Source organism: Sinocyclocheilus rhinocerous, unplaced genomic scaffold, assembly GCF_001515625.1.
Source record: "Sinocyclocheilus rhinocerous isolate Xijiao unplaced genomic scaffold, SAMN03320098_v1.1 scaffold1152, whole genome shotgun sequence".
NCBI classification, from domain to species: Eukaryota; Metazoa; Chordata; class Actinopteri; order Cypriniformes; family Cyprinidae; genus Sinocyclocheilus; species Sinocyclocheilus rhinocerous.
In genome coordinates, this window is record NW_015625590.1 from 2,081,204 (window position 1) to 2,096,527 (window position 15,324).

General features: G+C 35.9%; 1 protein-coding gene across 2 annotated transcripts in view; it reads left to right on the plus strand.

The window, feature by feature from the left end:
- The first annotated feature begins 8,016 nt into the window (after positions 1-8,016).
- Positions 8,017-15,324, plus strand: part of LOC107756773 (protein phosphatase Slingshot homolog 2-like) — a 34,139-nt gene continuing 26,831 nt past the window's right edge. For both annotated transcript variants that reach the window (XM_016574030.1, XM_016574039.1), the window contains exons 1-2: positions 8,017-8,199; positions 12,893-12,936. In XM_016574030.1, coding sequence (XP_016429516.1) covers positions 8,137-8,199; positions 12,893-12,936 — 107 coding nt within the window. In that variant the 5' untranslated portion in view covers positions 8,017-8,136. The remainder of the gene's footprint in view (positions 8,200-12,892; positions 12,937-15,324) is intronic.

Below are 15,324 nucleotides of genomic sequence, written 5' to 3' on the forward strand. Positions count from 1 at the left end.
CGCAGTCCCTAATCATGCAGATTTTTGCTACATGCTACTTGTAGTATTGTACAGTAAGAAAGTTATTTCCCTTAACCAGGAAATTAACGTTCTTAGAATTGACAAGACAGTTGACCCTGAGAGGTCAAGTAAATATCTACAGCGGATCTAAATATTTGTAATTAATTATAACTAGTTATTGATTCATTATTCATATTTCCCATGAGCTGATTCGTTACAGATTGGTGGAGGAAATGCGGGCATGATAAAACGAAAGTTATGAGTTTAAATACTGTCAACCTAAAAGTGTGTGCGTGATAGTCCAGGTTAAAATAGGTTGTGTTGTGTCCCTATTTGCTGGCTTGTTTAGATGCAGATAAAGTGGGGGCTTGAATTGGTACCTCTATTATGATTGAAAGAGTCTTTATGTATTTCATGCTTAATGGTATCAGTGTAAGGTTAATCTGATCTTAGGAAAAAAAAACCTAATTTCAGTATTAAAGCATAAATCTGTTCTGACAAAGCATAAGTCTGATTCTCAGCTCAGCGGCATGTCCAAACTGTACCATTAATGTATTAATCTGTTTTAGTGAAGAAATCACAAAATTGCAGTATTGTTAAAATTGTTTCTGAAACCTCAGTACAGTTATATCAAGGTAGATTCGAGTGATGCTCCCCTTTCTACAGCATGAAGGCCTTATAAATTATGATTAGATTGAAGCAATTCATCTACACTTTGACTGCATATATTAACGGACTGAGTCCAGTGGTGTAGCGCAAATCCGCGGCCCACAACCGCGAACTCAAGGGTGGGTGGTTTGGTGGGGCTGGTTATAGGCCTACGTCGCAATATTGTAAATATTTGTTTTAAACCAGGAAGGCGAACCAATGGATATCACACAAGCAACGTGCAAACTTTGCGCAAGAGTTATGCGGTGAAACGCCCCTGCATCACGGGCTTGGTTTTAATAGTTGCATTCTAAACAAGATACATTCTTGTTTTATTTAGTCTTTTAGTGATCCTTACAAAAGCTGGCAGAATATGAAAGCTAAAGTTGCCTTGGAAAATGTAATGGAGAGATCACATCATACCTCATAAACATCACAGGCAGTTATAACCTGTGCCAAAGAGGTGATAAAGGTGTGACGAGCAAACAGCAAATGAGAAACACGATCCGAGAATGTCAGAGCAACATCTAGGTTTAATAAGAGAAATCAGATTCCGTGGGCTAAAAATTAATATAGCCTCATTCAAAACTGTGCACAACAATTTAACAAACATTTAACAAACGTGTGGTTTTATGATTGTAACTCATTATTTCTTTTTAGCATTAGTACTTTTTGCGTACTTTATGTTTTATTATTGTTTTCTTTATATATAAACGTGCAGTATTTTCTATTATGGAAACCCACCTGTGAACATATCATGCATTTTCTGCATATAATTTGTTTTCTTCTCTACCTGTTTGTAATAGCTCCTTGAATCCTGGTATTTTTCTCCTCCTCTTTCTCTATTCTCCTCTCTGTCACCCAGCCTCCCTACTTTGCCCTGCCACTTGCTGATCTGGGTGATATGTTGCCTTGCGAAGACAGGAAATGAAACCTTTCATTCCTCCCCAGTTGCAGCCCCTTTATCAAAAGCAACTGGGTTTCTTCATTGCAGCCCACTGCCTAATGAACTCATTTTGTGCGCATAGAATGCCTTCTTATCTCAACAAATACACACACGCACACCCTTCCATCTCCTCCGTTCCCCGATTCTCAATACACTTTTAGTATAACTGTTTTCATAAGGCTCAGAACTTTAACTTCCACCCACCTTATTTATAGCTTGCAGTGCTGAGAGTAAAGACATCGGCCACAAACGAAAGGGTGGGGGGGAGATGGTTGTGGGTATCTCAGATGTCAACAGTTAAATTATAAGTACAATCTGGATAAATTGGAACATAAACAGATTAAGATAATAGCTTGTATAATATGAGGAATACATTTTTTAGAATAAACCTTTGCCATCACTTGCGTTTCACAACTGTTGCACTGTCATCATCTAGGAAGTGTCGCCATCTGGTGGAAGATGGAAGGTAATTGCAGAGACATTTGTACAAGGTTAGTTTGATAACAAACACACTGTTCATTACCTTCATGTTAATTAATTTAATGCATGTTAATTAACCTTTTTAAAATTGAAAGCATTCTTTTTGACTGTCATAAATTTTCCGTTCTGACGAGTGAAATATATTTTCTCCTTCAGAAGTTGATGTTCAATGAAATTAGTTGATAATTTAGAGAAAGATAGTTGATCATTTAGGGAGCGATTTTCACTCTTCCTAGTTCCAACTGGATACGAATACCAAAAAAGATTATTTGGCTTAATATGAGTCGAAGACAATAAATTCAAATCGATCTTGTGAGTTTCTCTATGTATGAACAAGTCAATCAAACTCTTTTGCAGAATTCACACAGTGCTGCCATCTATCGGCTATGCCTGCACTTCTCCTGGTGACTTTACAGAAATAATGACAAGAAGGTGTAGAAAAGTAACAAAATAAACAGATACAAAATAAATACAAAATACACATCTAGTTTTATAATTTCGTTTGATTTGATCGTTTCTCGAATCTGTTAACTTTAACAATCACGTGACTTTGCGCGTCTTCTTCAGGAGGAGAGTTTTCCTCACCCATTGACCTGGATGGTAAAATCTCCTGCAAAATCATGGACCGACTTGCGACCGTAATTGGACAACAACATATAGGTAAACAAAAGCAGACACCGTGGTTTGTCGTCATAATAATAGGGGGGAAAAGATTTTTAACATAATCACACAGACGCTCTTCTGTCTCGTGACTTCTCGCGTATCAGTTGCGTTCTAACCAGAATCAGTGTTCTAAGAACGCATATTTACTTAATGATATTGTGCAAACTCATCTTAAAATATTAAAAGATTATATGCCTCCACAGGTCTGACGGTGGGATTGAGTTTGATGATCATCGTTGTGGTTATCGTCCTCGCGGCGGTTGTTTACACTCCACCGGGCGCTACAACGCGCTGCTTGAGAAGAAACAGGAGTGAAGAACACCTCTCTCTTGACTGCTAACAGAATTTCATGACTGCTAACAGAAACATGAACTTTATGGGTCTCTGTGTTGGACCCACAGTGGGAACATTTTACCCCTTTAGATAATGGTTTATGAAAAATGACTTCCAAACAAATCACAGTTTCCAAAGTCATGGAAATTTAATAAACTGTTAAAAGTCATTGACATTTCTAAAGTAAATGTCTGTTTTCCAGTGTTCTGCATGGAAGCATTTTGTTGACCTTCATTAGGAGGAATTCTAATCTAAGGCCATTTTTGTATACTTTTTGTACACAAGTATGATGATGTAAGGCAGGGGTCACCAAACTCGGTCCTGGAGGGCCAGTGTCCTGCAGGGTTTAGCTCCAACCCTAATCAAATAAACCTGAACCAGCTAATCAAGGTCTTACCAGGTCAGGGGTGTCAAACTCAATTCTTGGAGGGCCAGAACCCTGCAGAGTTTTGTTCCAACACACACATATCGGCTGCATCTGAAAGCCTAGGCAGCTGCCTTGCAGCCCTATCAGGCAATGACTTTCCAGGCAGCGTTTTTGCACGAAGGCACCTCATGAAACTGATTCCGGACAGGCTTCTGAGGCAGAGTAATGGTATAATGATCTATTACAAAATAGAAGGAGTTTTGGTGATGACTAAACGAATATTTAATTACTATACTATTGATTTCTTTCTAGAACTAACATCAAAAGTGCAAAAAGTTAGCCAGAAATATACATTTACTCACAAACTGACCACCAAACGCAACGTTCAGACGCCATCTTTATTTTTCAGCTCAACCATCACGGAATGGAACGCACAGGATTGTGGGATATCAAAGGCAGTGAAGGATACATCTATGCTGCCTTCAAAAATCAATCAGATGAAGGTGTCTCATGAGGCAGGAAATGAAGCTAAAGTGTTTAATTAGGGTTGAATCTAAACTCTGCAAGGCTCCGGCCCTCAAGGAATAGAGTTTGACACCCCTGTACTAGGTATACTTGAAACTTCCAGGCAGGTGTGTTGAGGCAACTTGGAGCTAAACTCTGCAGGGCTCCGGCCCTCCAGGACCGAGTTTGGTGACCCCTGATGTAGGGCCCGCATCTCTTAATTTGTGTTCCTGTCATACAAATGTAAATCCTCCGCAGAAGTCTCTGTAAAATGATGTTAAAAATACTTATCAGGAATAACTGGAAAAGTCATGGAAATTCATTGATGAGAAAATTATGGGAACCATAATCACTGGAAGCAAACAAAGACGTTTCGTCAGCTTAACAATCGGTGAACAACAGTACAATCGATTGCACGCACTGTACTTCGATCCATCACAGCCTCGCTTTCATTCCTGTCAAAAATTAAATATGGCGCTACCCTGACAGATCTATTACTCTCAATAACTATCTTTTAATCACAGGAACTACAAAGGCTGCATTTCCAATAGACAACCACTAGATGGACTAGTGCTCTGTGGAAAGGATGCGAGTCTCTGCATATGCTTATGTGCAACAGCATATTTCTTTTTTCATTTGAAGGCAGCTATAAATGATGCTGTTACCTCTTTTATTTGTATTCATATGGTGGACACTGCAATGAATGTGCTTTTCTTTGGTCATTCTGACATACAAGAGTTCTCAACTGAGATTAAACAGGATTTAACTCTATTAGGACTGACTGATATCACAAAATGATAAAGTTCAGTGCTACTCTGGTAGCAACACTCATTTAAGTGGTTCAGCTTTATTTAGATTTCACTTTTTTTATGTAATACATATTTTTCTGTTGTGTGAAAGAGCATTACAATTCTGCAAACCCTCAAGGAGCAGTTTTTCTTACTCCACCCTTAACCCCCCTTTCACTGTCACCGAGGGAAGCTATCCGAGTCAAACTTGAATTAAAAGACACTGCTGTTCATCTGTCTGTCTTAAAATCAGTAGTCAGTGTCCCCTAATCTCAATCTTATTTTCCCTGCTCTCCCTGCTAATCCACACCGGGAGACAGAGATACGGTCACTGACAGATGCAGACAGTGTCATGCTTGTGATAACAGACAAAATGTGAGATGTGTCCATGTGGCAAAACAATATTTACATGGAGATATCATGAAGTAGTAAACAATGCATCTCCATTTACTCATGTATTGTGGCTGTTTTGTGATAAAAAAAATAAAAAAAAACTCATGGTATGTGATTTTAAGTGTATGGAGGAAATATGAGGAATAGTGATGCGTTAAATAACCAATAAAACATTTGACCGCTGAAAGCAATAATGCTGTGAGATGAATCCATTAATCAATGTCAAAACACCCACACCCAGCAAAAATATATATATTTTTTTTACCCCTCTTTCCACCTTATTGTGGTGTCTCGTTACTAATCAATATGTTTTGTATCTCCGGCTGATTGCTTGTTTTCTCTGACAGAATGAGTCTGCATTGATTGAGGCTGTGGTTTTTCCCCCACAAGCTCTCTAAAACACCAGCATGTTACATCTGCTGGGATAAAATGGGGGATGGAGCTCAGAGTGGATGGGGGTTTTCAATAATCTGTAACCCAGATATTTTAAAGGATTTGATAATTTTTTTCCTACATACACCCCATCAGAGATGCTAATATTCCGAGGAAAATCTCGGCTGAATTGGTTTGCATTAGACTAGTATTTCTAAATAGGATAAAGAAAGCTGTGGATAAAGCAATCAGCTCTAGTGATGATCAAGCCCTTGTATTTAGGCCCTGGAAATGAAACCCTCCTCCGTACATATGCATTCCTATGACACATGGGTGACAGGGCTCTCCCACCAGCTGCAGTCTGGCTGAGGAATTCTTTACCCATTTCAGCCAGGTGTTTCACGAGTGCCACCATTTTCAGCACGCTGTTTAAAACTCCCAGGCTTTCATATGATAGTGTGCGTCTGTGCATTTTCTGTGCTGCATTGTATTATTATGTCTGGCTGCTCACTCACTTTTTTATTTGCTCTTGTATTCTTGAAAAGATCGATATGTGCAGCACACTGATTGGTAAATTAGTTGTTGTATTATTGTATTATTTTTATCTGTATTTTGTATATTGTTTTAGACATTTGAACATTTTTCATCAGCAATAAATAAATTAAATGAATACATTTTTAATGATTAATTAATTAATGAATTACCCCTTTATTCATGCAGCACACTGACAAAAAAGAAGAAGAATTACTAATGGTTAGTGGCATTTATGTTATTTTATTATGTATTTTGTATATTATTTTAGATATTTGATAATTTGATAAACACATTTAAAATAAATAATAGATTCTTATTTATCCCTTTATTTGTGCAGTGCATTGACAAAAATAGTGTTATTTTGTTGTATTATTTTATATGTATTTTTGTTTATTATTTTAGACATTTGAGAACAATCTTTCAGCAGAATGAATGAATGAATAAAATCACTTTCATTAAATCAGGTCAGTTAAACTGTCCTTCATCAACACCTTACGTCTGAATTTGAACAAACTTATTTTTAATTAACAGCCAGTTTAATTTTAATTTTTAATTTAATTATTTATTTGTGTAATTGCCATGTTCTTTCTGTAGCCTTGGAACCCTAGACACTAGACCCTAAACACTAGCTTTCTATTTTATCTATTCTATCTACTGTTTTTCTTTGTGTGTGTGTGTGTGTATATGTGTGTGTGTATAATATATATATATATATAATGTAAATGTAACCCAGGAGAATGTGAAAGACTGGCAGCTTATCAGCCTTCCTCTTATTTGAGTGACACACATGTGTAGTGTTTGTAGTTGTCATCAGTTGTCTGGACTGTGGAAAACAGGTTCCCTTTCTTAATGAGGGTGGTTAGGGACTGACTACAGCTCCCACTGAAACATGACCTTAGCATCAGTCATCTAGGTGTGGATTGTTTACTGTCACCTTGAACACAGCTTTCTTAATGTTGATTTGAAGGAGGTAATCATGTATCGCTTAGAGTCCAAAGGTTTTAAATGAAGCTGTGAATAGTGTTCAAATGAGATTAGATATTAAATTAGATGAAGGTATTCTGTTTTAGATCAGTTGACCAATAATATGGACATGACAGTTTCATGTTAAGTATTTTAGGTTCATTATTGTATAAGGGAAAATATATATTTAAGAAAATAAAAACTGCATGTCTCAAACTGTGATGTAATATTTCACACGTTTGTCTGCTATGTAGAGAATCTCAGAAATAAACAAAAGTTAATAAAAAAGGTAATAGTATAGAAATACATCACTGGGGTGGGTTGAAACAATAAAAGCAGTGTTGTTGCACATTTTGTGCATGAATTATAGCCTATATAATATTTCATTCAGTACACACACACACACACACACACACACACATATATATATATATATATATATATATATACCGTCCCCCAACACCACATATTTCATTTTAAACATTTTGATTAAACATATTAAAGGAAGCACTCTGCCTCAAAAGTAACAAAATCAAGCTTATAGACGTGAAAAGGCTACTTTCTTCTTCTTCTTCTTTGTCTTGTAAAGCTTTATTAGCTGATGATGTTACAACTCATTCAATTTTAACAACACTCCCTGTTCCCCATTACAGTAATTATAAAAGAATGAAGAGAAAATTGTTTCAAATTGTTTTACTCAGCTGGCACAGACAAAACTTTCAACTATGTCGTTATTTCCATGGCAGTGCATCATTTAGCGTCATTTAAAAGAATTCAGAGAGAGATCAGATAACTAACAGGAGAGGAATGACGCCTCAGCCCTTTATTAATTATTACCTTTATTTGACCCTCTAACTCTAACACTTTCTATTCTATTATAATTCTACTTTATCTATATTTATCTTTTTCATTTTTTTGTTCTTTCTTTAAAAAAAACAAACAAAAAAACAAACACTAGCTTTCTATTTTTTCTGTTCTATCTACTTGTATTAAGTTACTGTTTGACAGCTGGTAAGCATCGCGCATGCGCAGAGCGAACAGAAGCGAGCGAACTCGAAGACGTTGCGCATCTTTCTGTGCGACGGCACCAAATGATGTGAGTTTCGCCGCTACCTTCTCTTACATCTTGTGTTCCTGGACCTTGAATGGCGCTGGTCACCGTACAGCGGTCGCCAACCCCTAGTACAACCTCTAGTCCATGCGTGTCGGTGAGTTTCTTATCTATTTCAACTGTTTGTTTCTACTTATGAAATGATTTTATTCATGTCTGAGCTATAGCGGCAGCTAGGCTGTTCACTCGGTCTGCGCATGCGCAGAAACGGTACTGAGCTTAGTGGTAGATATGAAACTAGCCGGTCATGCTTTATTGTATTTAAGCGTTCGCAGTTCAATGCTTGATATTTTTGAACGTTATTTTAAAATCACTAAAATGTTACTCCTTTAAAGTTGACGAGTTATTAGGTAGGAAAGGCAGTTTTTTTTTTTTGTAGTTTTGTCAGATAGTTTTGTTAGCTAGTTGCTAGCTGCTGATCTGCAGTACATATTCAGTGACATCTGGACTTCAGAAACTTTATTGTAGTGCACTGTCATTCTGTTGCATTTGATTAATATAGATCGATTATTAAAAATTTGGAAGTTTCTTAGTTAAACCTGAAATATGGCGAAAGCACACAAAATACATAGATTTTATGTTATTTTCCTAAAACCTCACAGATATATCTGGGATATGTGTCACTTCACTGGGTGCCTCAGTTGAGGTTAAAGTTTGTACTTTTTGTACAAATTTGTGGATGTTTTGTCCTGATCCAGTAATGCAGACTCTATATTTTTCTCAACAGCTGTTGCAATTTGATAAAGTAGCCCAGCCCAGTGGTTTCATACCACTTCCTAATTTCTCTGAAATGCCTCAAAGGTTTTCTCACAAACTCACTGTCAACATCTTCACAAGATTTGTGGTTCAGATGGCATGTGTCATACACCTGTAATGTTTGCCTGTCTTGCACAGACTGACAATGAGTTGCCACATCTTTTGCTTGTGCCTATTGACAACTCTCAGAGATGCAGTGTGATGAGCTTTCATGCAAAAATGTTCTATCAATAAAGTGTTGAAAAACAGATTGTAAAAATCGTGGCTGTAAATGCTTGTGTATACGTATACACATTGTGTACTGCAGAAACAGTAATAGTAGTATGGTAGCATGCTATTGTAAACAAAGTCTATATGTCTTATAGCCACTATTTTGAGATGTGGACAACACTGTTCAGTTGAATACGTTTGCTGATGTAAAGGGGGAGATGGTGCATGAAAAGTGGGTTAGTTCTGTAAAGCCCACATCACGTTTTGTTACATTTTATGATGCACAAGGGGCAATTTTCTGTGACAGTAAGACTCTCTCCATGGCATGAAATTACAATATTTAAGCCCTGCAGCTCAGTTCCATACCTCAAACCATCCTTTTCAACTCGAATGAGTATTTAGATATGGGAATAAGTTTTTATTATTATTATTATTATTTCTAATATCTTTAAACACTAAATATATAAGTTTTCTACATTGTTGTTAACTGACAATATTAAATTGCATATTTCAGTTACTGCCGTCCGGTTATCATCTTATAAATAAAAGCTTTTTTTTATTAACTCTGTCTTTTTATTAAGTCTCATATGAAATAATATTCAGAAAAAAAATCTAATCTTTGCATATGTGTTTTTCCCTAAGTATCATATTTGATACATCAAGCTTTTATGAGTCACAGTTTCATATGTGACAATATAAAGCTCATACTTGGAAGAAAAAAAACACCTCAGTTTTATTCAGAGGGCCAAACTGAGCAAAAATATGTAGCTTGGTTCAGTTGTTGATATTTATATAGCAACAGTAAAAGTAAGATGAAATTCTGATGTGTACGTGTAATGTTAATAAATGAGATCTTTATAACAGTATAGCAAACTTACATGAAATGCATATAAATATCAGTTGTCATATCTCCCAATAATATGTCCCAAATATGATGCAGTAGGTTTTATAGGGTTCAAATGTCTCAAATGTTGGCTGTCTGATCCAGTAATGAGTCAGATGAGGTTGTGATCATGGTTAATATTGAGTAGGATACATACAACAAAAACTGAACGAGTGATGTGCTATTTTGAAATCGCATTTTGAATAAGTAAAGTTGAAAAAACAGTTTAACTCAAATCTTCAGTTTATTGTCAAACCCATGATAAATCCATATTATGCACAGAATGCATACTGCATACTGATGCAATTGGAAAATAATATGGTAGTATGCTGTTCTGAACATACTGTAAGTGCATTCAGACTTTCAACTGAAAGCTGTTATAAATTCAATTAAGTGTTTTATTGTTTGCTTTGAGTCCTAAAATTGGGACGACCTGCCTCAAAAAATTCACCTTAAGATAGGCTGACCTAAAATCTTAAGTGTATATCTGGGTTAGCACTAAAGGCCACAACCAAATAGGAAAATTAGGTTATGTGAGTGAAATGAGCTTACTTTCCCCCCCATTACCAGCTGCCTGTCATGTGACCCCATTGAGGCATCCACGTGAGTCATCTTGTGAGATGCCTCAAGGTTTTCCAGACATTATCCTCAGTGAACCTATCCCAGCGGGCCTTATTAGTATGCCAAGCTTGATGCCAGTTGTGATGCGGACATATCCCTAGCATGAAATTCAATCCACTCAACTTACTGTAACCACACTCTATCTGCAACGTTAGGCTGATAAACTGATCTTTTTTTTTCATTAAACGTTAGCATTAAACATCAGCAAACAACAGAAATGACACAAAAAATGTATTCCCCACTGCTGGAAATGTATTGCCAGATTTTTAATGATTAAATGATAATTCATATTTTTCTAATTTAGCAAAAAACTGTGAACTGCCACATGAAACAGCAACACACCTTTCTAACATGGCTAGAAAACCAGTTAACATAATTATTGTTCATCAAGTCACCTAACATACTCAGTATTCATCAATATTCAATTAGATTCATTTTCAAATCATATGCACACCTACAAACAGAAAAGTATAAGTCTATATACACTACCATTCAAATTTATTTTGTTTTTAAAAGAAGTCTCTTATGCTCATCAAGGCTGCTTTCAATTGATCAAAAATACAGTAATACCGTGAAATGTATTGTGACAATTATTACAATTTTCAAATTGTATTCTAATTTTATACATTTTAAAATGTAAGTTATGAGCAGTCATTACCTTGTCTTCAGTGTCACATGATCCTTGAGAAATCAGAATATGCTGATAGAAATTTAATATGCGGATTTGTTGCTCAAGAACATTTTATCAACATTATCAATGTTAAAACAGCAGTGCAGCATTTATTTGAATTAGAAATAAATAAATAATAATAGCCCCAAACTTTTGAACTGAGTTTCATTAAAGAGTTACATTGTTGTACATTTTCATATTACTAAAGCAATATACTTTGTCACAGACACCTTGAGTTCATGGCACTGCAGTGCAGTTTATCTCACACTGTTGTTTGCTGCCTCAGCATGTTTTTGCCAATAGCATATGGTGATTGTAGTTTGACTTGTGCCTGACTACCTCTTATTTACCATAAGCAGTGTTGTTATGAAGTGCTGGGTTGTGATGTCCATGTGCAGCATGGGTTGGCTGCCTGATCCCTGAGAAAACGTACACTGGGATTGGGATTACTGAGACAGGCAGCATGGATTAAACACAGGGCCTTTGTGAGCAGAGGAATCCTGAGGCTTTGCAGTAATCACACATCTATTTGTGAATTTTGTGTGTGCGTATGTCTGTTTGGCTTAGCTAGGAAATATGAGTGAGATGGTTTAGTCTTGCAAGATAACAGTCACTGGAAGACGGGGATGTGCAAGCTGCTTGCACGATAAGAAGCAAGGCTTGACTTTTCATTAGTAAGTAGACAAAATATTCTCTTCTATAATGAGACTGCAGATGGAGAAGTTGTTTTGAATAAACATCCCCCTCTATTTTGTTGGGTAATGAGGTGTTTGTGGAGTGCCTGTCCTCATCTTTATGATGGCCCTCACCTACTATATGCTGATTTTATTCAGCATACCGTTCAAAAGTTTGGGGCTATTATTATTTATTTATTTCTAATTCAAATAAATGCTGCACTGCTGTTTTAACATTGATAATGTTGATAAAATGTTCTTGAGCAACAAATCCGCATATTAAATTTCTATCAGCATATTCTGATTTCTCAAGGATCATGTGACACTGAAGACAAGGTAATGACTGCTCATAACTTACATTTTAAAATGTATAAAATTAGAATACAATTTGAAAATTGTAATAATTGTCACAATACATTTCACGGTATTACTGTATTTTTGATCAATTGAATGCAGCCTTGATGAGCATAAGAGACTACTTTTAAAAACAAAATAAATTTGAATGGTAGTGTATATAGACTTATACTTTTTTGTTTGTAGGTGTGCATATGATTTGAAAATGAATCTAATTGAATATTGATGAATACTGATTATGTTAGGTGACTTGATGAACAATAATTATGTTAATTACTGGTTTTCTAGCCATGTTAGAAAGGTGTGTTGCTGTTTCATGTGGCAGTTCACAGTTTTTTGCTAAATTAGAAAAATATGAATTATCATTTAATCATTAAAAATCTGGCAATACATTTCCAGCAGTGGGGAATAAATTTTTTGTGTCATTTCTGTTGTTTGCTGATGTTTAATGCTAACGTTTAATGAAAAAAAATGATCAGTTTATCAGCCTAACGTTGCAGATAGAGTGTGGTTACAGTAAGTTGAGTGGATTGAATTTCATGCTGGACCACCATGTGAATGTGAATGCTCTTGAGGTCTGACCATTTTATCTCTTTTTTTCTCTCTCTTTCTCTTTTTGCAGGAGGCAGGCAGTGCTGAAGATGACCGGCGCTCTCAGCCCAGGAGGTACGTCCACAGGCCTGCATATAACCTCTTCTGTTCATCCATCAGCTTATTAAAATCCACATTTATGTCTCTCTTATTCATAACCACACTTCTGAACCGTCGTCTTTGTTTTTGAGGAGAGCATTTATTTTAGTTTTAATCCAATTTATGATATGCAGTATCTCCACCAGGGGGAGTGTTCTGAACAGTACATGACTAATGAGCGGAACATGACATTAATATTCAAACCCTGCCACCTTTTGAGCTTTAATGTTTGTTTCAAGTTCAGAATGCGTAACTGCATTGCTTGATCTGCCTGTTTTGGCCAGATATAGGCTTAGTGAAGAAATCAAACTAAAGTAAGAGTGGACATCGAGCTAGGATTTCAGATGATGTCACAATCAATATCTCAGACTAAGATTTTTTTTTTTTTTAATTAGTTAGGTATTATGTAAGTGAAACCAGGAAGATGGTGACCTGTGACTAGTGTGTACGTGACTATGCAATCCAGTACACTACAATATTTGCATGAATATCAGTTTTCTGTATCTGAGGTCAGTAATATTTGTGTATTTTAGAGTACACACGTATGGAAGTGACATCAGACTTGTTTGTTTTGCATCTGTCTCTTGTTTTGGATTAACCAATTCTTTTATGCTATCACCATTGTGGTTTATGTTAAATCGGACATCAAATGAGAACATAGGCCCTATACATAGACCCAGACAAAATCTGATTTATCCAGAATTTAAATGGCATCCAAAAATCTTCACATTTCCTACACTGTGCTTGTTCATTTATTGAAATATTTTGGCAAATTTTCTAATAAAAGCTAATAAAATTGTAGTACTCTGATCTCTACATTTTGTTGTATTTAACTCCATTTACCCCCAAAATTAGTGCAGGAAATGGGAAAAAACTTGATTTTTACTAGTCACAGTTGTGCATTTATCGGCTTATATTTGACTTTGAACATAGCTCATTCAGTCATATTTGTAATTAATTAATGTTTAGACTTTTGTTTTGTTTTGTTATGTATCTGTATCTGTATATGTTTTGTTAAATATATATATATATATACATATATATAATTGCAAGAGTACAAGCTTGTGAAGGTCTGCTGCACATGGTTGACAGCTTAGGGCTTTCATTAGAGGGTCTGGACAGGGTACTCCAATCTAATTTGAATCATAAGAATCCTGGTGGACCGATAACTATTCAAGCTTGGTTATGCAATGCTGTTTGGCTTCCCACCACCAGAGTTGGAATCGTCTGGGAGGGTCTTACATGACATCAGGCTTTTGTTTGTGTAGTATCCAAGACAAAAACTAGAACCTTCAGGTCAAGCTTACAAGACACCCCAAAACTTGGCACTCTTAATGCTGTGCCACACATGTCCTCAATTACACGCCATGTTAGGTAATCCTATGATGAGTATGATGTCATTTTCTCATATCTCTGAGCTTTGTGTGTGTTTTCATTTGCCTTTTCCCACTGGCACCCCCATGCAACAACCTGACCCTGGATTACGTAACAATTGGCCTGAATGATTTTGCAGTGCACAATCACTTAAGACTTCAAGGGGTGCAGAGGGGATCTGCAGTACTCTCAGGAACACAATATAAACTAAATGCTTTTTAATGCTGCCATGTACACTATCATTCAAACATTTGGGGTCTGTAAGATTAAAAAAAAAAAAATGTTTTAATAAAATTAATGTCTTTTATGCTTACCAAATCTGCATTTATTTGATCAATAAAAAATAAAATCAATGAATAAATGATACATTATTTGTAATATTGTGAGATATTATTACAATTTGAAAAAAATGTATTCTATTTGAATATATTTTAAGATGTAATTTATTCCTGTGATGGCAAAGCTGAATATTAAGCAGCCATTACTTTAGTCTTCAGTGTTGCATGATCCTTCAGAAATCATTCTAATATGCTGATTTGGTGCTATTTCTGCTTATGTTAAAAACAGTTGTGCTGCTGAGTGACTTTACTGTCTCTTTATTTCTTTCAGAGAGAAAAAAACCCTTTGAACAGTAGTGTACCTCAACAGGACATTTGTCTGCCACTTGTTTTAAATTTACGTCTCAAAAATACATCTCACTTTTGAGACTTAGTCATAAAATGACTCACAATCACTTGTAAACTACAAAATGTGGTCTGTATCTTGGCGGCATTTTAAACTGGACTTGGTGCCTGTAAAACCCAATGTGGAGAACGATGCGTTTAATTAATAAAAACATGATTAAAACAAATCAAATGTATTAAAATATATAGCAAAAGGTGTAGCTGCTAAAGAGATTTCTGTATCTGCGTGTTTGGACTGTGGTACATATTAGCAGAACCGCCATCGTTTGCATTTATCGTTTTTTATGGGACTATTAAGTCATAGCAT